We start from the raw sequence: 25,941 nt of genomic DNA, 5'->3' as shown, positions 1-25,941 counted from the left end.
GCAAGATTTTAAACTGTAGCAAAATCAACAAAATAGTGTTAAGCCAATCTGTTTCAACCCAATGCTGAATGTGGGTGTGTTGTATGCATCCTTTATGCGATCCACTCAGCAGAGAGATAATCAATACTAAATTAAGTGTAAAGCACCTCACAAAGACTGTCAATATTAATTCCCTCGCTAAAAGGTTTGATTTGCCTGCCGGTTAACAATTGTCATTGGCAGGATACAGCAAAGTAAAGCCTCTCACCCACACATTATCCCACTCAGGTCCCCATGATACAGAGAAAGCTTGTGAAACCCACATGCACTCTGGCACTGAACAAACTGTAAAGTTATAACTATTGTGGGAATTTATTTTCAGGTTAGGTAAGGAAAAAACTGGCTCATGGAAGGAAAAAACCAAATCCATCTGAAAGTGAAAGTAGTCCATAAAGCCTCATGTCCTCGGGTTTTTACCAGTGTTGATAGTTTAACTGGGGAGCTCTGATCATTCATTCAAACACATCGTATTACATTTTCGAACTCTAAACCCCCTGTAAGTACTGGCAGGCCATAAAAGGCTGCTGTAGTTGCAGAAGCGAAAGCCCGGGTGTGGGAGGAGATCGGAGCGGCCATGGAGAATGACTTGCAGGCACAACCTCGCTAGGAATGAGATCATGGATACAAAAAACTGAAATGAAGTTTCTCGACAGGGTGGCTGGCCCCACTCTCTGTGAGAGGAGCCAGATGAGGTGGTTCAGGCACTTGGTAAGGATGTCTCCTGGGGCAGTGTACTGGGAGCAAGACCCCGGGACAGACCCAGGCCACGCCAGAGGGACTACAACTCCCAGCTGGCCTGGAGATCCACCAGGAAAAGGACATCTGACCTGCCCTGCTTACCCTGTTGCCCCCGCAATCTTGACCGGGATAAGCAGCTAGACAATGGATGGATAGATTGTAGGACAAAAACCCCTGCAATCACACTACACTGCTATATTTATTACACTGCAATCATGCCACATTGACTCCCTTACCATTATTGTGGCAGCAGTAACTTAAAAATTAAAGAAGCTGCTTGGAGGCCAGATTCAACATCCACAGATGAGCTGGGAAAGTGAGTGAGTACTGCTCTCCCCTCATTCAGCAACTATTGCTGAGCAAGTGGCTTGAACAAGGCACTTCACCCTCAATTGCTATTGCGGAGTTGCTCAGTGCCTGACAGTAGAAGAAGACAGCCCCCTATCTTCACATCCTGAGAGACGCACGGTCAAATGTAGATGACTCACTGATAACCAGTGTGTACATACTGTATGTGTATAAAATTAACAGAGCACATGCAAAAGAATGTGATTGGCTCTAAATGAAGTATCTAAGATAGATATACACTGGATTTATTTTAGGTTAGATCACAATAAAAGACAAAAAAATACATCTTATTGCAGGCATAAATCATCTTACCTTTCATATCTACACAGCAAGCAATAACTCCACCCACACAACCATCATAAACTTTCACAACACACAGGTCTATTGACAGTGTGTTTTCAGTGAGGAATACTCTGTAACACGATTTATTATAGCAGCTCGTACTCCCTTGGCAGGATACAGAATGGAGGTTTGAGGTCTAATTGAATCAAGCCCGCTATATCATAGTTTCTTTTTAATGTGAGCCACTTCAAAAACAAACATAAGTGGTGGCACTCTCCAGCTCAACACCATGTCCAGAGGCAGGTCTCGGGGTACAACAACTATAAAAATGAACCTTGTCTCAACTTTGCAGCAACTGAACTGGGGGCACGGGAGTTAGGAGGCTGATGAGCAGTTGCCATGGCAACTGTTGGTGTTTTTCCATGTGTGTTTTACTGCTGCCGTGTGTTATCATAGTTGCAAGGAAAAATCACCTGAACAGGCTCATTTTGCTTTGGGTGCCCATGTGTCCCTTTGAGCAAACATTTCCAATTGATTTTTTTTTTTAAAGAATTTAAAAAAAAACGAAACTATATCATCTGACCCCTTCTTGTTTTACTTTTCTGCAATTCTCTCTGCATCTCAATGACAGTTCTTATCACTTATTATCTCATCTATCTCACAGTTGTTAGTCATCTTATAGCATTCTTTGTGAAATATCTAAATATCTGTGCTGATACTATGGTATACATCTTCTGTTAAAAGCCAGTATGTGCCTATTCATGACTAATTGCCCTGATTTCCCTCTGATGTTGTTTGTTTTTGTACAAGTACGGTCTTCATGCTGACACATTCTAGTGTGACCAAGAAAGTTCAATTTAACAAACAGCACAGAGTCCAAAATCCATTTGGAAGGCAAGAATTCAAATGGTGTGCAGTGAAACAAGCTCAGACAAAGGACTGTAAAATGTGCTCCCTCTGATGTTGAAGTCCAATTAAGGAACCTTCTGGTAAATGGTTCCACAGCTAGTATCCATAATTCATCACCTCTTTTCATAGCTGCATAGTGGTGTACTGTGCGTATGAATTAGGAGAACTATGCTCCTTTTTCAGAGACACTCAAAAAGCTCTCTACTGACTCCATCTCAGACAATGTTGTTATTGAAGTCATCCTACACATATACAAGACCTTTAAATTATGAATGAAATTAAATACAAAAGTTGTCGAATTGTGAATCATACAATTCTGCCCACTTCTGAACGCACTATAATAAATAGAATCAACAACTATTGTTTCCATTGTCTGTCTGAACAGATTACACAGTCACCTTGTGGCCTGACCTGTGTCTCGTCTGAGAGTTATTTGCCTTGTTGGTGGTATAATTAGTCCTACTGTCAGAACACTGAGATCATCTTTGTTTGAGAAAAAAACATAATATCTTTGAGGTTAGACCAATGGACTAGTAATGGCAGGTTCTAAGAACAAACAAATGGGAAACACTGCAAAGTCCTTGAAGTAGATCAGCACTTGCTCTAGTCTCATTTGTGGAAATAAAACAGCAAGTAGGAAGTCAGACTGTGAACTGTCTCCCGAAGTTAGCCATGAAAATACTCAACTGTGCCCTTGAGCAAGACACTTAACCCAGTTCAGTGATACCCACTATGCGACTGACAGCTACCAATAGATCATTTTTGCTATGTATAAAAATAAAAGTTCGCAAAATACACAAATTCCTAGTATACCGCATTTTTTAGTTTTTGGATTTTTAAGAGAAAATGCAAAGAGCAATGTAAAGTAGGTTGCAGGCACATCAAACAGAAATGTCTCTTTGCTTGTGGATACTGCTATTTATCTCATCTAATTCTGAAGATTTGAATCCAATATCAGGACCTAGAGGTGGATGTGCGGGGAAATGCAATCTCTTTCAAACTGCAAATGGCATTCATTCTTTTTTAAATAAGCGCTGTAGATTGAATGCTGTATGGTAAATATTCCACCTACGTCACCAAGCCTCTTGACATGCCGTTCTTGCATAGTCGTCATGTGCCATTGAAATTCAAAACTCTTAAGTGGTGCATAATAGAGAGAATGTCTTTGATGGTTCACCCAGTATCAGTACAGCAATAATCCCTGCTGCTAAAAGCACTGCAGGACTAGATTGGAGCTCCTGGGTTTCCATGGTGTTGGACCGGAGCTGCTGCTTTCATGTTTATGGCACAATGAGAAAGAGTGGTTAGCTTGTTAATGCACGACTAATGGTTGAAGCAAGTGCTGTTTTCTAAAGTGAGATCTTTTGGTATCATTGCTTGATTTCTGGGAACACTTTTTATCAGTCAGAATAACATCTTGTAACAAAGGTTTGAGGCTAATACCACAGCAACATAATGGAAGCCTCTGACAAGTGAAATTGACGTACATCTGAATGAAAATGTTAAGCAGTCATACAGGTAAACAGCTTTCAGTGATGGATCGGTAGAAATAATGGGACATGAACGGAGAGAAAGAGCAGCAAGGATGTAAAGTACAGTATGGAGAACTCGGGGTCAGTTATAAGCCTCCAAAGTGGCAATGATGTGGCTTTCATTGTCATAAATGGGTCAAGCTGAGAGGAGTCTCTAATGTTCTTTCTGCTTATACACTCCTATAGCAGTAGGTTGCTAGAGAGACCGACCGGCTATAGTACGCTCCCGAAAAACAGATATCCGTGGACTAGCCTCTGAATACACCTGCCAAGGTACCAGTGTAATGTTAAATAATACACCTGAGGTTTTCTGGAATAATATGGGATCATTAAACGGGATCATTTGAATAATACAGAGCGGTTAAATGTGCCCCCTCTGGAGCCACATGTGGCCCTGCTGCCCTAAAATTGAATCCTACTGGAGCATGCGCCTCTCTTCTACTTCCTCTTCTTCTACTTCTTCTACTCCATCTTTGCTTTCCAACTGTCTGAATAAAAAAATGTTAAAAGTGAGGGAACGACCCACTACCCTTCTCTAAAAACAATGACATTCTTGACATCAACTTTTTATCCCCTGCCCTTTGCCTAAAAACAAACAATTGCCTACAGTTTATTAGATCAATTCATTTGTATGGCTGGATTGCTGAGAAAATGAAAAAAAGGAAAAGACAATTTATGCACTTTTGTATTAGGCTTGCATTCCAGATGCTGTATAGTGGCTCTATTCAGTGAGCAGATGCAACACATTGATTGTTGAGGTCAGGTCAGTCACAAAAGTCATTGGTACATTGATTGGATAGATTGGAAATGTAGTATTTCATAAGGTCAAATGTTGATAAATAGCTCTTAGACAAACGTGACATTCAAAATACATTACAGTAAAATATTCCTTGTGATGGATATTTTCAAGTGATGATTGCAGGCAGTTTGTAGCAGCAATAAACAGTTCAATTTGTTCAATCTTTCTTCACTGTAAATTGAATATCCATACTTACTGAATTGTTACAAGGACGGAGTGCTCAGCGACTCTAATAAAAAAAGCCGTCCTTCAATTTTTACTGTAGAATTTTTCATTCAATATGATTTCATTGAAATGGATCTATTATATTCTGTACTGCACCATTCTTGAACCAAAAGGCATTTTCCTAAATTCACGTTCCTGTTTCCAGTCCAGCAGCAGTGAGAAGTGCACCACTGACTGAACAGTGAAGAAAGGCATGTGCTCTGGACTTTACTAAGTGTATTTAGTGCATGCCTCGCCTATTCATCTTAGAGACCATCTGGTGCCTTTTCTGTTTTGTGGTTCAGCACATCTTCTATCCTGTCACATTCAATGTCAGCTGCAGAAAAGAATTGGAGACACTCACAGTGATTATGTGACTACTTGTGTCAGTGAGGGAGTATTTTCACTGCCAGCTCACCAGAAGAGTAGATTTAGATTTTTTGTTCAGGTAATAGGCCACCCATACATATGAACTGAGTAGGTACGTGATGTGAGGGTGAGTAAGGGAAGGGGTTGGCATACTGTACATCCATGCAAGAGGCCCATATGATTAAAAACAGTGTGCCCTTTCAGTCACCCAGCTTCATCTGATCACTTCCGAGTTTCAGTGAAATGTATAAGAAGTCATTTCTGTTGTGAGACAACTGCACAACCATAAAAAACGAGTCACAAAATGCTAACGAGCTGTTGTAAAGTTCTGACGTTAAAAAGACAAAATAACAGAAGCTAACGTCAACATCCTCCAATTTTCTAAGTCCAATTTTGTAAATATTATAGCTGCTGTGTCCATTCTGCACTACAAATATATGAAACTCTCCAAAAAGAATGTGGGAAACTAGATGTTTACGTCACCATATGTGTCTGGCTTGTGTTAACCACTTAGTATTTAGTATACAACAAAACTGAAAAGTTATGAGCTTCAGCGCTAATGGATAATGTCCTTATGATACCTTCCCCTCTTGATCACATCTTTTCCCTTCATTATAGCAACCTAGTCTCACAATATTGCGTGAAATGAGCATGAAATCTGAAACAGACAATGTGTTGTGGACACAAATTGTGTGAAGATTACATTCCTCCACCATGAATTGGATTATGTGACAATAGCACAAATTGGACGGCCATGTTCACCTGTTCATCACGTGAAATGGTTAGCTAACGGTTTATTTAAGCTCAGGGTTAGGCTTTTAGGCAACTAAAACAATTTGTTATAGGGAAAAGTTTTGGTCATGGTTAAATAAGAAAAACTAGCTAAAACTTAAACTCACAGTAGAAATCTTCTAGAGCTGGTAATCAAACCCGGGTTGTTGGACTTGAAGGCAAATGTTTACACCCATCCACCAATCCTTTTTGTGCACGGAGCATGTATTTGCATTTTAAGCCATCATGCTCATTTCACGAAATTTCAGGAGATCGGCTTTGCAGTTGCATCAGTCCTAGCAACCAATATGCACAAATAATGGCTAAATATATTACAACCACGCTGTGAGAGATACCTGAAAAAGATTGTGATGTGGGTGTAGGTCAAAATGTTATCCATAGTCTCTACTCCAAAGAGAACATCAGCTCAGTTAACCAACAGAGATAGTTTTTGGCATTGTTAGCTCCCTATAGCCAGCAGGCTAATTTATCAAATTAACACGACTACTATGGCCTAGATACATTTGCTAGTGTATAAATCAGATGTATTTACAAGACAGTGATGGTTGGCTGACCAGAAGCTATTAGATAGCTAACAAGCTGACATCGATGCCCGATATGCAGATACGCATGTCTTTGCATCGCAGCATGCAATGCACTGTCCCCCTGTCATATTCAACCCAAGAGGACAAAGACCCTCCCGTGGGTCACAATGCATTCGGTCCCCGTTGGACCAGAGAGTATCTGTACACTTTCTCCCCAGATTCCTCTGATCCAACAAGTGTTGGACCAAGTGATTGAGGACAAGCTGTAACTCATTCCAGGAGCCCCATATTGGCCCTCGCAAAACATGGTTTGCAGACATGGGCTTAATGTTGAGGGGGACACCCTGGATGTTCCCATTACACACAGACCTCCTGTCTCAAGCAGAGGAGGAAATATTCCACCCGTCCCCAAAGTGGAAACTGACTGCTTGGCTCTCAAAAGGGAACGCATATTGAATTATGGCCTTTAGCAGCTTTCTCCCTCAACATTTAAAGTATACTTCTCTGTGATATCAGCTTTTCATGTGGCCATAGAGGGAACCAGTTGGAGCCCACCTGCTCTCTTTTTGTTTTATGAAGGGTGCCTGGTGTAGGCGGCTGTCAACCCGTTGTTTGTTCCTGAGATGGGATTTGGTTGTTGTGCTGGATGCACCTGCATGCGCTCCATTCAAACTAATAGATGACGTAGAGTTGAAATACCTGTCACTTAAAGCAGTATTGTTGCTGGCCCTGGCATTGGCAAAAAGAGTGGGTGATCTGGCTGCCTTATCTGTGTATCAGTCGTGCTTGATTTTTTCGGTGGGCAAGCAAAGGATTAGTTTACACCCAAATCCTGCTTACCCACTGAATATTAACGCAACGGTCTATGGGTGTATTCTTAATAGCCTTTCCACCTCCTCCGTTCAGGTCTGATGAAGAGAAGTCTTTACAGATTGTGCCTGGTGCATGAGCTCTCTGTCTATGTGGCATGACCATGCAGCGTTCAGATCACTTATTTGTGTGTTATGGTATGAGGGCATTAGGTAAGGCTTTATCCAAAGAAAGGTTATCTTGCTGGATAGTTAAAGCTACTGCTTTGGCCTACACTCTGCCTGGGAAAAATCCTCTGAAGGGACTGAGAGTGCACACTACTAGGAGTCTATCTACATCATGGGGTACAGGGCATAACTGTGGAGGATGTGTGTGCAGCCGCTGCATGTGCATCACTGCCAAACGCTGACTATCCAGGGGTTTTATGCATGATGCACAAAGTTAATGTTATCCATACCAGCTCAGCTGTGGAAAAATGTACTACTAATAATACTGTATATCTAATAATTCCTTAACAAGACATGGTAGTCTTGCTTTGACTTTGTGTTTCTCAACCTTGGCTAAGCCGCGTCATGGTATAAACACTGTTGCCAACTTGGGTTTAGTGACTTTTCAAAATTTTATTTTTGACTAGCAACGACTGTAACAAATTTTTCCAACCTTGGAGAATAATGTAAATGTGGTTGACTCCCATATGGCAACAAATGGGAGTCAACACATTAAGGACAGCTGTTTACGATTTGCACTACTTGCTTGTCTAATCCAAAGGTCTGATGATCACAACACTTCCCATACACAGACTAGCATCCCTCCCTCTGCTAGGAACGGGGACTGTAGCAAATATGGATATGCAAATTAGAATATGATGTTATCTGGCAACCCCCAGCGTCTTTTTTAGCAGGCATCTGGTACCTTTGGGTAAAAAGATACCCTCTTTCTAACAGCTTGAATTGAAACAAAGTCTGCATTAACCTAGCTTTGATTTTTTGCAGTTCTCCGTCACCCCAAGTGCTAGATGGCAATTGACTAGATGGCAATTCCCACCGATAGCCCAACTTCCATGCACACGCACAGGTGATGGAACACTTATGGAACAGATGGTTACCATGGTTACTATGACATTTGTACAAGAACTTCTCCAGCTTTACTTTCTACAGAAAATATACCGGGTCAGGTCTGAGTTTTCTCCTGCTTTTCTCTGGGTTATTTTAAACGCCCTTTCCCCAGCTTGACATCTTTACACAGAAATCAACCCCAGCCCAGGTCAGACCCACCAATAACCCAGTATGAATGCTCTGTGTAAAGATAGTGGACCGCTGTTTCTGGGTCAAAATCTCTTTGGGCCAGGTTATAAAGAATTTGTTGAAAATATCACCTTCTAGTTATAGCCTACGTGTTGTACAGTGTTATTTCACATATGGGCGGAAAAAGATATAGGTTTCCCTTAACTCATGAATAAGAAGCAACAAATTAGAGACTTCAACCTTGTGATCCAGTTCTCTTAATGAGAAAAGATCTCAACTAGACAAGATCTAGTTATAATGAGAACACCTGCCAATTGTTTCTCCAGGACGAATGAAATATGGTTCCATATTATACAACCAAAGTTCACTCAGATTAAAAATGGTATTACAACATACAAATCAGGCTATAGTACTGTTTTACAAAAACATGCAGAGATGCAAAATAGTTTGCAATGCAAAATGAGAGCTATGCAAAAAGCAAAAGCCCTACTTCAAGTAGCTTAGTCTATTCATCACCGAGCCAACTTGCACACAGCCATCCACCTTTTCATAATTGTTTCTAACTTTGATAAGTAACTCATATCAACACTCACATCTACCATTTTAACATACATTGAGGATAACATTTGTTTTTCTGGTCATGACCAAACTTGTATACCATACTGCATTTTCTACAAAAATACCATTAGGCCTACATTGTGCTATTGTGGTAGTAAGCTAAAGGCAGATAGATTTTTAATCCATTTGTAGTTGCCTCAAAATGAAATGCAGTCAACTGTTGTGTAGTTGCTTTGTTTGCCTAATATAGCATGGTAAACTTCACAACTTCAAATACTGCATTATTCAGCCTTTGTCAATGACCATAACTATAAATTACAAGTTTAAAGGGGAACTTGCAATATAGGTACCTCTTTGCCAAGTACCAATTAATGAATTAAACCTTCACTCAAATCGTACTAGAAATGAGAACTGTCCAACTTTGTCTAAAGAAGAATGACCCTGTTTCCCATTGTATGTCTTGGAGGCAAACATCCCCCTCTCCTGGCAGCAGTAGTCTCCATCCTCTAGCGAGTGAACACTACGGTATCCGTTACTGGTTTTATCTTGTTGTCTTTATTTACACAAAGTGACTTTGACATTATTTCTCAAAGTAATTCAGTGATTCAGTTTTTTTTTTTCTCCAGAAACTGACCTACATTCCAGTTGTCTTTAATGAGGTTTCAGTGGGAAAGAGGCAGTAGAGGTTTCAACATTTAGCCTATGTCCCAGGTAATGAATAGATTTACCAGCCCACTTGACAGGCAGGCTATTAAAGAAACATTTAGAAAAGAGGCCACATTACGATAACAAAAATCAGCAGTTTCTAAACCCAACAATCAATGACTGTGGTGGGCCAGGGGTTGCTCCAGCGTACTATTCTTCATTGAGTTCGACCTGTGTTGCCTTTTGCTCCGTCTGCTGCGGCTGTCAGTCCAGGGACCTGGGAGAGCCTGAACACCTGCTCCCCATTTCCCCAATAGCAGGCACAAAAAGAACAAGACAGACTCAGTTCTCTCTCTCTCCAGAACAACGAAACTACCAGACAGTGGCTTGTACAGTGCATCCTTGGTTTAAGCTTTTTTCCTCTTCTTCTACACTTCTTTTAATTTTTTCCTCCACCACAACACAACCTTGAATTAACCACATGACCATATGAAAGTTAAAGCCCAAAATAAGAGACAAAGTGAACAAAATTGCAACAAGGACATAAAAAGGCAGAGAGCACAGTAGGCAGACTGTATACTGTTTGCAAATCAAATTCAAACAACAATCCAAGAGTAAGGGCAATATTTCCATGATCAATATTTGTCTGCGTCTAAGAAAGTTTCCCTCTCCCTCTAAGAATATTTTCCCTCTCTAGCTGATTTACATGGGGGGGGAAATGACTTAAGTAAACACACAATTTTAAATCGCATGTCTTTCCAAGTTTACCATGATTGTAGAGATATTGAGTAGATATCCTATGTGATATACAGTATGTCCAATCAAACATTGCATTTCCAATGATTTCTACATTAGCTGTTGTAAAGTGGCACCACCCTGTCTATAGTTGCCCTGCAGATGGGGCATTTCTTTGGCTCTGGCAGCGCCCGATAGCACTGGGCACAGGCACACACATGGCCACACTCTAGAAAAACACAGGACCGTTCCCGGCTCAGGCAGACGGTGCAGGCGCTAGGGGGCACAGTGCCCTCCTCTACGTTGAGTTCACGCATGCGCTTCCTCTGCTGCTCCTTGAAATCCTCCAGGATGCTCCTCTCCTTCTTCCTCTGTCTGTGATGCACATACCGCTTCCACAGGATGAACAGGAGTGCGGAACAGGCAGCAACGCCAAAGACTACAGTCAGAACCCTCCATATTCTGACGGCGTTCTCCTGCTTCCTCAGCAGAGACTCGTAGTCCAGCCGGCTGAGAAAGTAACGGAAGCCCTGCTTTGGAGGTTGGAGCTTGACCAGGCTGTTGTCCAGGACCAGCTCTCCAACACCTGTGACACTCTCTCCCAGCCGCAGCATCTCCTCAGTCTCGTGGATGCCCTTGGGCCGCTCCCCGCTGATGAAGTGGCCGATAACGTTGGACAGGGACTGGACTGTGGGGTGGAAGTTCTCATAGGTGGTTTCCAGGTCCAACTCTGCAGAGTCTAGCGGACGTATAACTCGCACCGTGGCTGTAATAGCATCATCATGGGCCACAAGGTCAAATGGAACTGTGTTGGTGCGCTGGTGGATGACCTTCTCTGTGTCATTCCTGTTTATAAAAATCATACAATTGTTACTGTTAGACTGTCATGTCTGTCATTTCAACACACCAGCACAGAATAGCTACACAGTCAAGGAAGCCTTACTTACAGAATAAGGATAAGCAGTCACCCTTCATGCCTACTGACTGTACATGAGCCATTTTTAATATAATTTCAGCATTACATTATAACCTCCTACTTACCAGAGATGAGTTGTGCGATTCCACACCATCTTCTTCTCCTTCAGAGTCAGCCTTTCAATAACGCCTTTGCAATTGTCAACAAACTGGCTGTTCAGAGTCTCCTTCACAGATCTCACTACACCTGCAGAGGGTAGTAAATAAGACATTGTGTCACACTGTCAAAACTGTCCATGACAATTTTCAGTCATCGTGAACGTAATGACAAGCTAAAATAGTCTAGGTTAGCTCGTACCATTTAGGCTATACTGTAGATTGCATCATAGAATTAATTTGTGTACTATACAACAATACAGACCACAGCACAGTATTCACAGTGATTTAGGCTCCAAATTGGTCCAACACACCTTCTATCACAGCATATGGGACACATCTTCCAGGAGTTTCAGACAGGATGTTTTTCAGATCCTGGTCAATGGATACTTTTTTGGCTTCCTGTGGAAACCAACATCTGAGATCAACAACTGAAACATATCTGGTTGAGCACATCTGCAACAACAAATATACACATTATGCTGACATTCTCATGACTGATGGAGTGTCTGTGGCGTGGTTGACCTTTAATCTGGCAACTGTTGTAGCCCTCCTCCTGTAAACTGAATAGAAGACTGCAGTCAGGACTGAGCTGGTAGCTAAAGCCACCACTTGGGCTGTTGAGGGTTTCCCACCGGAATCCATCCTGTGTGATCTTGTGAGATCTTGTGATTGATCTGCAGCATCCAATACTGTTGTGACAGAGACCATAGGTGTAACAAATGTCACAAGTCAAATGAATGCTGCTCTACACAGTTTTGTTTTTTTACCAATACAGGCTTGACAACTCAAAACGACTGTACACAGGCTGTAAATGGGCTCAGGGTGTTGAACTGGCTAGCGGGTTCAATATATTGCCATTTTGTACCAGCTAAATTTAATTTTTAGGAAAGAGATGAGCTTCCAAACAGCTGTTGATTTGGTTAACGTTACCCTCCAAAGCGGCTGGTTTCGACACCCTAAACATACCGCATTGACAAAAATAAACAGCATTTCGTTGATGGCTAGTGTTAGTGTTATGAAGGTCATTCACCACCAACGTTAGGAATATGCAAAATTACTGAAACATAAGATAACCTGTATCAAAACAAAGCTCCCTGTTTAGCTTGGTGACACTGACTTTTCTTGGACAGCGACAATTCAGTATAGCGTTAAATGTTTGTCTTCGTAATGTTATTTGAAATTAAGCATAGTGTAATGCAATGACTTAGCCAGAAAAGTAACGTTACATTGGTAGTAGCGTTACTAGCTAAAGCTTCCTTTGGGCTAGCTAGCTAGCTAGCTAAGTTAGCTAGCTGCTGGTCTGCAGTGACGTTAGCGTTAGCTAGCAGTTTCACAACCTAATCTAAAGCAGTTGTTGAAGGTGATGAGCTTATTACTAAATAACTGCACGTAAAAAGCATTGCAATTGGTAATAGTTTGTTCACTACAGCCTCAAAGGTTTTGACTACCCTTACTCACCCTTATCTTCACAGAAAGTAACGTTAGGTTTAACAACAGTTTCGGGTTCCCCCACTTCAAGATAAGTCCTTCAAAATAAGATCACTTAACTGCAATTTTCTTCTGTACCAGAAGATGTCGGTATACAATCATTTATGGTAGGGAGGTCTACTTACTACCACTTACTATGTCAATCTTCATTTTGTATCACAGCACTATGACAGTTGCTTATTGTCAGGGGTGCGGCTTGAAACTCTGGGTCCCCTGATAAGATGTCAGCCTTGGCCCCCACCCAACTCATGTAACTCAATACAGTCACCTTCTCTCTGAATGGCCCCCTCCAGCTTGGGAGTTGATGTAGTGGTAAATAAAAAGGTGGGTATTGTTTTTTTGGCTTAAAAAGCCCTATTCTTATATAGCTTACAGTACATCAGTTTGATACTACTGACAATACTGAGCTATTTACGTTGTAAACATTTGTCTGATTAAAAAGGTAAGTAAATTCTATTGCACATATAAAAAAGGTGGTTAAACTAGATTTAGGTGGGTTTAGGCTACCCTCCACTACATTCCTGGGCGTGGGGTCCCTTGAAAGTCCCCCCACCCCACTACACCCCTCTCCCTATGTAAATGTAAGTCTTGTCTAATGACTCATTTCATATTTGTCACAGAAGCTGAAAAAACAAACCAATCAAATCAGAAAGTTAGGCTAACACATCTCAGCACTAATACTTTACAGTCTGCAGCATACACTCTACCACTCCACAGGCCTAACACTGATTTATTTTACTTAAGTCTCCAGTGGGCTCACTTGGAATGAAAGAAGATGGTATCAGCATAAAGCGCTCCCTCCTCATGGGGATGTTATTTATTCAGGGTGGATTCCCCCTCCAATCTTGTATTGCAAGAATCTGTAGATAAATAAGGACAAATAAATGAATGAATGCAATCGCATGAATACAAAACAGCCATTGTCCTTGTTTGGAGGTGGAGTTCATCTCATCACACTGCTTGTTGTGCTAACCTATCTTTTTTCACCCCTTCTTTAGTCAACTTGGCCTACATCCAACACACCAAGACAAAATTATAAATTATGTTACTCTGAAAATGTTTCCTTGATTCAATTGGCATGAAAGACCAAAAGCGTTACCAAAAGCCACATGTGATTTTGAATTTTAAAGCAAAAGAAAGTGTTAGATTAGAAAAAAAAGAATTTGCCTGATGAGAACTAAACAACTGAAGAAATACACTCTCATATAAATATATATGATGCAACGAGAATGTGTAAAAATGCAATAGATATACAACAAGAGGCGTATTCAATTATTAAGCTGAAATATGGCCTGTGTCAGATGTCTTAGATGAAGAGTGATCCATCCCAATAGAAAAGGCTTCAGAAGCATTCAGCTGAGCCGTGTCAAACTCAGTGGTATAAATCTACTGACTCACACTCTGCACTGCTGTCTGACAACAGCCATTCTCTTCCTGGGATTTTTATAGCCAATTCTATCTGAAGTAAGATTAGCATAATATCTCTATGCTTTATCAGCCCATTTCCACACTGAACATTCACAGCTAATTTGCTGGTTTCAGTACACCATTTACTCCAAATTTGTGGAATGTGGTTAGCCACGCAGTTTGGACTTGGTTTCCTATAGAATACAGTTATGTGACAAGGACACAGTTTTATACACAATGGATGTTTCCTTTAGCCCCATCTCTGCTTTCTTCAGATATTTTACAGACATTTTTTTTAGGGTCACCACTTTCAGTAGCCAGACTGAACATTGAGCACCACACTCTCATCAACTAACTATTCTTTTCATCTTTCATCTTCTTTTATTCTTTAACCTGTACATCAACCAGAACCAGAATCCCTCCTCTTGCCCTGCAAAAACAACTGGAGCGACATTCAAGTTCAAGGGGAACTTGAATGTCACTCCAGCGCCCCCCCCCCAACCCCACCCCACCCCACCCCACCCCTTGATGAAATTGATTGCTGGATTTTGGATGTACAATTGATGTAGTACTTGGGGTTGATACTTTAAGCTGTTACATTGGTCAGCTTCACAGACAAAACAGGTGGTGAGCTTCAAACTAGCACTAAGCTAGTTTTCACTTGTTCCCTTAGTAGCACAACACACACACCACTCTCTCTCTCTCTCTCTCCCTTCTGATCTCTCTCCTGCTCTCTCTGTCTCTCTTTCTCCCTCTCTCTCTTTCTCTCTCTCTCTCTCCTGATCTCTCTCCCTCCTGCTCTCTCTCTCTCCTGATCTCTCTCCCGCTCTCTCTGTCTCTCTCTCTCCTCTCTCTCTCTCCTGATCTCTCTCCTTCTCTCTTTCTCTCTCTCTCTCTCTCTCTCACACACACACACACACACACACACTCTCTCTCTCTCTCTCTCTCTCACTCCCCACCCTCCAGCATGTGTGAAGAGCAAGGAGAAGGATAAAAGCCAGAGCAATCCTTGTTAAATCACAGTGAATATGCATTCTGATGAGGTAAGCTAATGTGAAGTTCAAACTATGCAGTTAAAATAGTGGATGGAACTGGATTCAAGTTTTGTTTTACTTGAAAAGTCAAATGGTTCCTGGTTTGTGCTGTAAGCAATCTCCCTTTGTGCTTCAACAATCCAGCAGGTTTCCTGCAAAATCCAACCCAGAAGCACACAATTCAAAATGCAGTGAAGAGGCCAGCAGAGGCTGTCAGTGTCTCAAAATTAATGGTATTGAGGGTAAAGGAAAAATACACCCTCAGATACTCTTAGGCTGCGTTCACACATAGCGTTTTTTTCCAGCGCATTTTTTACATTACAGTAAAAGCAATGGGAAGCGGCCGCAAGCCGCACAAAAGGCGTCCACTCCCAACTTTTCAGAAAAACGGTGGGTGACCTGTCATGATGGAGAGGCTGGCCGTTTCCCATAACAACAACAAAGATGGAGAAAGTCAGAAATTAGTTGTTGTAATATGTGAATTTTCGTTACCACAACACCGATCATGAAGGCAGTATGGGATTATACTGGACGTGTGAATATCCGATACAGCCTTTATTTGTTGCACAACACTGAATTGTCTGCTAGAAGTGCTAACCAGCTGGTTAGTGAGCTAGCAGCTGCTCAGCTAACCGCTGATCCGCTTTTGTATTTCTCCTCACAAAAAGCGCTCCAGGCAACAACGCAGCCTTACACTGTTAAATATCATCAATCAGTTATTTGATGATGAAGTGTTGTAATTTGCTTTTTTGGTGTACCTTTTGCCTCAACCTGCCTCGTCTACTTCAGTTAGTGATTTTCTACATTTCCCAGAGTGACTTTTGACAATCCCCAGAGAATATAGCTGAAGCAGAAGTGTGGGGTGAAGCCTTCCCAAGTAGTAGGTCTTACTGCAACTAAACAAAGCCAATGGTTGAGATTCACCTCTCAGCACACTACATAGGATAAGCTTTTAGACAATTTGCACATTTCTGTTATTTTAGGTTTAAAAACTTAAAGAAAAGACTTTGTAACCATGGAGAACTACAACCTTCGTAACCTTTCATCACAACGTAGAATGTATCAACTGTTGATAGTGGGGTTGATCCCCCGAAATAGGGAGTGGGTTGCTGACATGTATGGATATGTTTTTTGCCTCTTGAGATGCAGTTTGGGACTTCACTAAAGTATGAGTTCAGGCTCACATAGTCACTGATGACATTTTTTCACAGTAGCGATAGCTAGCGAGTTAGCTACCGTAGCTTGTTCCCTTTGCAGGAGTTGGAAAATTCCAACTAGTGCGGATAGGGTAAAAGCCTGCCGGGTAATGTAGTTCGGTAACTAATTTTGTTGTTAATGATTTTTGAGAAATTAAGCCAAGTGAGATATGTTGATGCTTACTACAACATATTTCAAAATCAAAGCCATGACATCAACTTCGGCATTAGCCTGAAACTGTTGCATCTAGCTGCTGCATGCAGGTGGAGAGCACAATAGCAGTGTAATAAAAGCAAACAGTGAAAGTTCGTCCAGTCAAGAAAAACGAGAGCCGTGTCCCTTTCTCAAAACGCAACATGTCTTGTGGCTGCATTGCATTGTGGACTATTGAGGCTACTATTATATTGGTATTTCTTGCTCTTCTACAAACAATCCAGATTGTTGAATTTCACATGGTGAATCTAGACAGAAGCCCTCGCTCTTTGATCCTGAGGGACTGACACCATAACCTGTTTACCATTGATGGTTTACTCCATTGTAGCAGCGCTGGAAATATGTCAACGTCCTGTCATGCTGTCAACATTTGTCTGTGGGAATAAGAACAATATACCAACAAACAACAAAATGGGCCCTGAAATGCAAGGACCATCGACAATAGCTTTTTTTTTTTTAACAGAGTTAAAGTGTTTCAGGGATCACCTTTATCACCTTTAATGTTTTATTTTCCTTACTTTTCATTTATGCATTTCATTTCCCCACTGTTTTCTTCCTTCTTGAGTTTTGCTCGCATTGTCATTTTTGTTTTACATTCAGATGTGCTTTTGTTTGTCATTTTGATGTTGTTGTGAGGTTAGATATTTTCTCAAGTCCTCTTTGGAAAATTTTGTCTGCACAAACTTCAATCAGTGCAAATAAATCAACCGTACACTCTAATTATCATAGTTATAGACAGGCATCAACTCATTAACATAAACAGTAATGGATGGATCTGCCACTAAAACATTAAAGTGAATGGAAGAGGGGTTTGTGCTAAACAACCAGACACCAACCAACTCGAAAAAAACTTTAGAAGTTCAATAATGTAATAAAGCCTGCCACAGAAAAGTCCTCTGGCTGAATTAGACTGACATAATCAACCTGACACATGAATGATTGGCCTACGAGAATTTGGGGCAGGCTCCTGACAGGAAAAGGTGCAACCTCTTTTTCAACCCCAGCAAAAGAACAGAAATCTCCTCAGGGCTTCAATTCAACATTAGTCACCTTGTTTTGTGGACGCAGTCTACCTTGCAGATCAAGCAGCCCCCCCCCCACCTCAGCCTCCCACATCCTCACTTTCTCTGTGTCTGTCACATATGACTTCTGTTCAAAATGCCTGCCCTACGCACATTCACGTGGATTTGAAACGGACAGAAATAGCGACAGCAGATGGAGGGCACGGCTTTATGGGAGGCGTGCAGGAGGAGAGGAGAGCATCAGATGCGTCTGTCTCGATGCTGTAGAGTCTAGAGGGACGACTGCGGGCATTGCTGTGACTGATGCAGATAAGCCTAGCAGTAGCACCTAGACTACCTCCGCAGCATCCAGACAAACTCTCTCCTCCACAGATCCAATTACATGCTGAACACCTAAACACACGGCAGTCACCCAAACCTCCTCTCATTATAGTGTGAATATGTTTGAGGGAATCCTAATGAAGGCTAGCGTCCTAGTTTTTAAAGCATGCAGTGTTAATGGCATTGCAATATGACTGTATCAGATTTACCACCGATATGTTGAAATGCAAAAACAAATGTCGGATATATGTATTTGCATACTTAGCTGCTGTCATTTGAATTTCAAGTTGTCACTAACTTTCCTAAAGTTCTAGCGCACTCTCAACTTTCATGTCATTCTGACTTGACAAATACTATTATTCAGCATATAAATAGGCTACAGCATCAATTACAACAGCATCTTTTTAAACTTTTGACTTTCATTCAAATATGCTTTTCACAGGCTCAAACAATGTGCATCCATATCAAGGATCCCATCATCAAAAGTCTTTGGGTGATGAAAAAAAAACTTCAAAAGCAGAATTTTTCCCTGTAAAAGCCATTGAAATAATTGGAGGATAGTATTTTTTTCTGTCCTTTAGCTGTGTTGCACAGCTTTTAGCTATACCCCAGGAATACAATCTGCTTTTATTCCCACTGAAAAGCACATTATTAGAAAAGTATCTCAGCTCTTCAAGATATTAAAATCAACTGGCATTCTGCGCCTGGAGGATTGCCTTTGAGGATTACCAAACAAAAGCGCCGGGTGTATAATGAAGCTATTGGCACAGACCTGTATTGTGGCGCTTATCATTTTCTGTCCTTCCAAACTTCAAATGTGTGGTGCCACTTACCTGCAACACATGGCAAAACTCGTGAATGCAAATGATGCTGAATCATTTCTACAGGGTATCATTAATCTGCAGGCATCAGGTGAACTGTGTGAATAAGGAATATTTGTTGGAAATACTTGGATGGAGTATTGAGATTGAGTATAGCATCAAAAATACGCTTTTAAATAGCATAGAACTGTTACTGTTGACAATTTTTAAGCACATCCAAATCTATGTAGTATTCACTCCATCAGCCTAACCTATGTACAATTCCATCATTTTAAGATGCTTTAATTGACTCTTATTTCTGCATTTTCATTGCATCAGAACTAATAAGTCACCTACTGTAGTGCATCTTCCCTTTAGTACAGGAGTAAATGAGGGGGACGTGACCCGCCGGTCTCCTGTGGATGTACCGTTCTCATGATTAAGGGAGGAAATTAGCCTCCTGTATCTATGTCCTGCTACTCTCCCTGTTCATTAAACTATGATTCACTTCAACAGTATTATGTATTCAGCCAAGCCTATGGGAATCTGCAGTATAGGAATGAGGCTTTATTGATTTCCATCCCTCGATGCTTACTCCACCTTTTTGCAGACAGAGGAAATACTATATCTCCACAAAATGTTCAAGAGACCCCCTTACCATCTTTGCCAGACTTCTAGTATCTTATTTTCTTGATTGTGTGTTTCTGAAGGCTTGTTAGCTGTGGCAGCAATCTGATGTATGAAGAGCCCAGTAGCCCATTCTGTCATTCCTCCTCTCTCATTCTTTACTGTGCGCCTTGCTGCCTCACCGCTGCCCTCACGTACAGCCATAAATCAGCCATCTAAGAGCCGGGGCCCTCTCTGCCAGGCCCCCTCTCATTGATTACCCCGCACTGGATAAGTGTAGCGTGATGAAGAGAGAGCCCAATTCAATTAGGCTGCCTCGCTAGACAGAAATATGTAGCGTACACTGCCCCGGATAAAAGGAAGACTTCAAGAGCAAAGTAAAAAAAAGTAATAAGGAAGAAGAATGGGTTCATATTTGGGAGGTGAGAGAGGGTTGCTGCGCAGATAAAAGTAATTGGATTGCTATGATAACATTCAACACCCGGGCTTGTATGTGCGAGTTGATAACGAATGCGGCATGTGTAAAATGTTCAAGGGAATGAGAGGGAGAGTTAGAGGAAAGGAGGACGAGGCTGGAGTCTGCGCTGAGCTGAAGGTTGGGTTGGACTTCCGCAGCTCGACTGTAAACAAACCCAGGCTGCAGTTCATTCATACTCTTCCTCCCTTTTACAGTTGAGTTAATGGTGAACCACTGATGCAGCTGCTGAGTGTTCTCGATTGACATTAGTTCCACTGGAAAGGGCTAATGAACACAAGACACGAATACTTCACTACATTACACTGTATATCGACTACTTTTTTACCATGCCACAGGGACGCTGCTGGTCTCCAAACAAATTAAACCTATTTATAAGTCGATGTTGTCGTCAAGTGCATAGATAAGAATCTGCTTTGCACTTTTTTTCAACTCAATTATAACATCCAACTTTATTAAATGTGGGGCAGATTTATTAAAATTTCCGACTCTTTGTCTGAAACGACCAATTCGCATGGGGTGGTTCTATTTCATTTTATTCATATTCCCCAAGTTTCACTCTCCTCAAACAAGGATGAAACAGCAGCAGTAGAGACACAAATTCACAAATGCATGCATGGATCATAATATCATATTGCTTTTAGGAACATTTTACACTATAGCATTTCATACAAAGCATCTCCTATTTCACAGCCCCCTAATATAAAGCAATTTTGTCTCATTGGGTTAGGCACAGAGTAAACTGCCAGGCAGAAGACAAAGAGACTGGAAATGTAAAATGGCTGAGAGTCAGTGACTCCTCAGACGTTTCCTAATTTCACTGAACAACCCTCTTATATACGATGATAACCCGGATGGCAGATAAGTCAATACTAAACACTGGCATCCATCTCTGTAAAGGCCAAGGCGTGATGGATTTTTTCAATTCTGCATACTATGGTTTGTGTTAATCTTCTGTGGTGAGGAGAGGAGAGGAGCTATCTCAAATCACAGAGGTGATTTATGGAACCACCTCTGTTTAGATAAGGATGCTCAATCAAATTGTCTTTGGAGACTCAAGTGTTGATGAGAAGATACCAGCTCGTCCTGGATCGGATTGCACCTTACTCACAGAACATCCAACTAGACTAAGCAGACAGTCTCTTAATCATTTCTAGAGTGCAGCCTGTCTCTTATGGACCTCGCCCAAACGATTTCCTAAGCATTTAGATCAGTTCTCGCCATTTCCAAACAGTCTTGAAATTGGCCGCACACCCTCTGGCTATCCATGTGGTTTACAAAGAGGCTCTCTTCATTGTGAGCCACTGACAATAATTGGGGTTTAAAAGACTGAATAGCTAAGAAGAGTAACGGTGAGAGAATTCCAAAATAGTTCTGCTTTGCAAATTCACTCTCTCATTTCGAATTATAATGAATCCTATCGACACATGAGACAGTGCCTCTAAAGCAATTCAATTTATTTTTCCATTCATGTGTTTGCTTTAATTCACAGCACAATCCAGGGTAGGAAAAGAGATTTTTTTTTTTATCATCAGTGTTGCCACAGTAACTAACTTCCTTTCTGCCGGAGTCATTTTCTCAGCAGAGGACTTCATCTACACATGACAATTCAGTCCATGCATGCCTGGCCCCCTCAGTGGCAGATACAGATGATACTTATGATGATTCATTGCAGCAGAATCCGCCTCTGAAATAGCACCCGCTTTGATCTGCTCTCCTTATGAAGTGTTGGGCAGTCACGCTAGAGACATGTAAGATAAAGCAATAAAGTGCAGGACAAATGTTTATCCATGTTCCACAAGAGGTGAGATCGACTGAACATGTAATATATAAAAATTGTACTGCAGATTGATTACTTATTTTATATCAAGAGTGAACATATTCTGAGTGCTTGTCTTGACTGTGCTGAATATCAATTACCTTTTCATAATTGCAAATATGCTGGGAATCCATATGTCAAATGCATAATTTATCTTTCATCCTCTGAGCCTTTAGATGCAAGTGCTTAGAAACAACTTTTAATTTTAGAAACAAATTCATACTAATAATACTACTACTAATAATACTACTACTAATAATAGTGCATAAATGGAATTGTAACACTAGACCAGGTTTGTAATTACACTAAAAAAAGATGAAGCAATTTTGTAAATAGATAGGAACAGTCCTTTATTCAACTTGTGAAAATATATCCCAATTCAGCAGTTTGGTTTCATAAACTATGACTTGGGCTGCAATTACAGCCTGATTGTGTTATTGTAAATATTTCAATAATTTATGAGCAATTTGAATTTCTTTTCTGAAAGAAATTCAGATTGGATTTCTTGAATCTCTTTTATCCTCATGCAAACATTGCAGGTCATTCTACTGACATGTTAATTTGAATGTCACACTGAACAAGAAGAATTAATTACATCAGACTGCCCCATTTGACCTTTATACCACAATTCTCAAATAGCCAAATAAGCCCCTTGAGAGAGTGTGACAAGGCGACAGACCCTCTCTGCCTCAGGGTTACCAGAGGCATAAATACTTTGATATCTCAGTGCAAAGCTGGCCGGATAAATAATGCTTTGGTAGGGAGCCATTTGGAAGCAAAACAACGAAGCAGGGAGGGGGTTGAGGGTGCCTGAGCGCTGGGCTAAGTCTCCTGCACTGATCAGCGCTGCATGATGCAGACAACAGAAGAGAAAGAGGAGGAGGAGAGGAAGGAGGAGCGAGCAGGGGAACAGACTGGCTGAGCCTCACAGCTCTCAGTCTCTCCTCTGTGCTTGGCAAAGCTGCTTCTCTCTATTTCTCTCTCTCTCTCCCTTGCACACGGCCGCTTTGCCTCTCTCTCTCTCTCGCCTAAGCTGACAAAAACAAACGCAGCGGCAGAGGGGCTCGCTCCCTCCAACTCCTCCCGCACCATGCTGCCCTGGAGAAGGAATAAGTTTGTTCTGGTGGAGGACGAGGCCAAGAGTAAACCTAAGAGCCTGGGGACGGGGCTGACCTACCACTCCATCCTCTCCTCTCTGCTGCGCTCCTGTCCTGACTTGCTGCCCGACTGCCCCTTCGACTGGGTGGGCAGCATCTTCCAGACCAAACGGCAGAAGGTGGAACTCAACAAAGAGGAGCCCGTCTACAACGTGCGCTACCTGGGGAGCGTGGTCACCATCACGGCTAAGGGAGACGGCTGCACCCAGGAGGCGGTGGCCAAGATCTGGGCAAGGAGCAACTATGGAGAGCAGAGCGTCAAGATGAGGTTAACCGTGGGGCCGCAAGGCATCCGGATGAGCGCTGACAAATCGGGAAAAAAGAAGCCCACCCATCTGTACTCTCTGAACAGAATCACGTACTGCACCGCTGACCCGTGTCGGCCCAAGATCCTGGCCTGGATCTACAGGCACCAGGTCAAGAACATGGCGGTGGTGCTGCGGTGTCACGCCGTCCTGGTCAGCAAGTCGGAGAAGGCCCAGGCCATCGCCCACAGCCTCTACCAGAACACCACCTCCGCCTTCAGCGAGTTCAAGCGGCTGAAGCGCCAGAGTGACTTCCGGCACTGCCAGCAGCAGCTGCTGGGGGAGGAGGCGGTGCCCCTGATGCCGCTGAGGAGGCTACTGAACGGGCAGTGCCACTACAGACCGCCCGCCGACAACCCCGGGAGCGCCACCCGCCTCTGCTCCATCACAGAGGAGGAGGAAGAGGAGGAGGAAGAGGAGGAGGAGGTAGAGGAGCCACAGGAGGAGGAGGAGGAGGAGGATGTAGAGGAATATCAGGGGCGGCAGGAGAAGCAGAGGGTTTTAACAACAAACACTGACCCAACTCAGCTATTATCAGAGTTGGACCTTGGGGATATTGCCGGATTGGAGCAGTGCCAAATCAACTTTGTCAGTGACAGCAACAACAACACATTTACGTTTATAACCTCTCTGGTGTGAGAAGTGACCCAGTGTAAAAGGATGCAATTCTGCAACACTACAGCAACACATTCCTCTCTTTGCCCTTCACTGGTACCCAACACAGGCTCCCTCCTGCGCCTCCATGTACTGTGAAGTGTTTACCAGAAACTTCTCCTTCTACCGGGTGACAGAGAAAAGGCGGACGATTTCTATGTGGGAGTAATATCAATGCCGGCCAGATGGCTGGTTTGCCAGATTGACTGTGGCAGTTTGGGAAACTGCGTGTTTACAAAGAGGGCTGGTGATGCACAGACTAACGATAGCACAATGACGAACGAGGACAGTGGTTTCAGAGAGAGCTGACGCCGAGATCACCGTGTTACATTATGTGACATGTGGGTCACATATTGATCACACCTCGAACCAGGATGTGTTTATTAGTCCCCTGTGTTCCTTTATTTTTGTGAGTATAATTAATGCCGTGTTTGCCAGCAGGGACGTTTTTCGGATTGACTTGTAATATTTTTTCAGGGAGGTTGTTTGTAAATTTGTGTAATTTTTCTAATATGACAATCCTCATTGATATTGTTCACAACTGACCTTTCTGAGTGCATCCAACCGCAACGAGAAGTTTAATACTGTTTTACTAATGATCACAGCCGACTAATGAATTAGGCTATAATTTAGGAAGCAAGCCATTGAGTCGACATGTTTATTGCTGCCGTTTGTTATAGTCCTCCTTATCATTTATGCATGACAAGTCAGCAGTGACAGTTTAGTGCTGAGCTTTTGTCTTTTTTTAATGTAGCATCTTTGATCTTTTGGCTTTTAAAATTAACACTGTGATACATGTGTGACCAGGGACAAATACACAACTATTCATGCAGCATTGTCTAATTTATGTAATCTATTTTTTTTGTACATTTATTGTATTTTCATCCTGTCTGCAAAAAGCAAAACATATTTTGATTTGCCATAAGAGCACTGAATTGCTGTGCTCTTTTATTTATTTTTTTTGCTAATGCAGTTTTTCCACTTAAGCCCTGGCAAAAATGCAGATGGACCCTTACAATTTAATGGAGTACACAAAATGTTTTGAATATGACTTTAGCTAAATTCCTGTTGATGAAATCTGTGCTACTGTCTAAAGATGCATTGTGGTTAATATGAGATTAAGCTATTTCAATATTTATTTTCAAAATATGATGAATAAAAATGACCCTCACTTGGATTTCCTTTTTGAAGCTCGGAGAGAGGGTGTTTCTAGTTTCAACTGAATTAAAATAGATCATTTAAATGAATCCAACAAATCTGCATTCCATCAGTGATAATTTGCATGTTTCTGATATAAAGTGATATGTCTAAGCTACAGACAAAGGAAACAACGTACAGTAACATCATCTGCCTCCTGAGCTATAACACAGTAGACATAACAGATGCCCTATTTTGCCACGAGAAAAGATAGGAATGTCAAATTCTGGTAAATATAAATTGGCAGTCGGCTCAGTTAGATGTTGATGTGATGGATACATTTCTGCTGGGCTAGTATTGGCCTCTCAGCCCTTTACTCTGAGGGGAGCAATTAATCACGAATTGAATTGTCCGGGAAATGAACATAAAGCACCTGCCTCTGCAAGACCGCCGTCAGGCTCTGACAGAACCAGCTGATCCAAAACGGGTACCAGGAAGTTGACACAGCCATCAACCATTTTACTGCTACCATCAACCATTTTACAGATGACAGACTCTGTAAACCATTTTACTGATATCACACAACATCAACAATTTTTTTTGCATGTGATAGCCCAATGAAACATTTGTACAACAAGCACAGCTGTTGTGGTATTAGCAAGTAGGCAGATTAGTCTTTAGCA

The 25,941-nt window shown here is 41.8% G+C and overlaps 2 protein-coding genes across 2 annotated transcripts; one reads left to right on the top strand and one right to left on the bottom strand.

Annotated features, from left to right (window-relative positions):
- Positions 1-9,371: 9,371 nt before the first annotated feature.
- Positions 9,372-13,145, bottom strand: mul1 (mitochondrial E3 ubiquitin protein ligase 1). Its single transcript, XM_071903312.2, has 5 exons — positions 13,061-13,145; positions 12,125-12,291; positions 11,914-12,001; positions 11,570-11,690; positions 9,372-11,374 (listed from the first exon to the last, which is right to left on the bottom strand). Exons 2-5 carry the CDS (start codon positions 12,242-12,244, stop codon positions 10,645-10,647), a joined length of 1,059 nt encoding a protein of 352 aa, XP_071759413.1. The 5' UTR covers positions 12,245-12,291; positions 13,061-13,145; the 3' UTR covers positions 9,372-10,644.
- Positions 13,146-23,095: 9,950 nt separating this feature from the next.
- Positions 23,096-24,106, top strand: fam43b (family with sequence similarity 43 member B). Its single transcript, XM_071903313.2, has one exon. The coding sequence runs from the start codon at positions 23,096-23,098 to the stop codon at positions 24,104-24,106; it is 1,011 nt and encodes a 336-aa protein (XP_071759414.2).
- The last annotated feature ends 1,835 nt before the right edge of the window (positions 24,107-25,941 follow it).

The sequence above is a fragment of the Centroberyx gerrardi genome, chromosome 14, assembly GCF_048128805.1.
Source record: "Centroberyx gerrardi isolate f3 chromosome 14, fCenGer3.hap1.cur.20231027, whole genome shotgun sequence".
NCBI lineage: Eukaryota > Metazoa > Chordata > Actinopteri > Beryciformes > Berycidae > Centroberyx > Centroberyx gerrardi.
The sequence above is the reverse complement of the archived record's forward strand: the minus strand, read 5'-3'. Positions and strand labels throughout refer to the sequence as shown.

Excerpts from the sequence above, each read along its gene's own strand:
- mul1 (XM_071903312.2), bottom strand. The coding sequence starts at position 12,244 with ATGGATTCCGGTGGGAAACCCTCAACAGCCCAAGTGGTGGCTTTAGCT. Across the intron at positions 11,691-11,913 it reads CCCATATGCTGTGATAGAAG|GTGTAGTGAGATCTGTGAAG; the intron begins GTGTGTTGGACC and ends TACCCTCTGCAG. Across the intron at positions 11,375-11,569 it reads AATCGCACAACTCATCTCTG|GAATGACACAGAGAAGGTCA; the intron begins GTAAGTAGGAGG and ends TTTTATAAACAG.
- fam43b (XM_071903313.2), top strand. The coding sequence starts at position 23,096 with ATGCTGCCCTGGAGAAGGAATAAGTTTGTTCTGGTGGAGGACGAGGCC.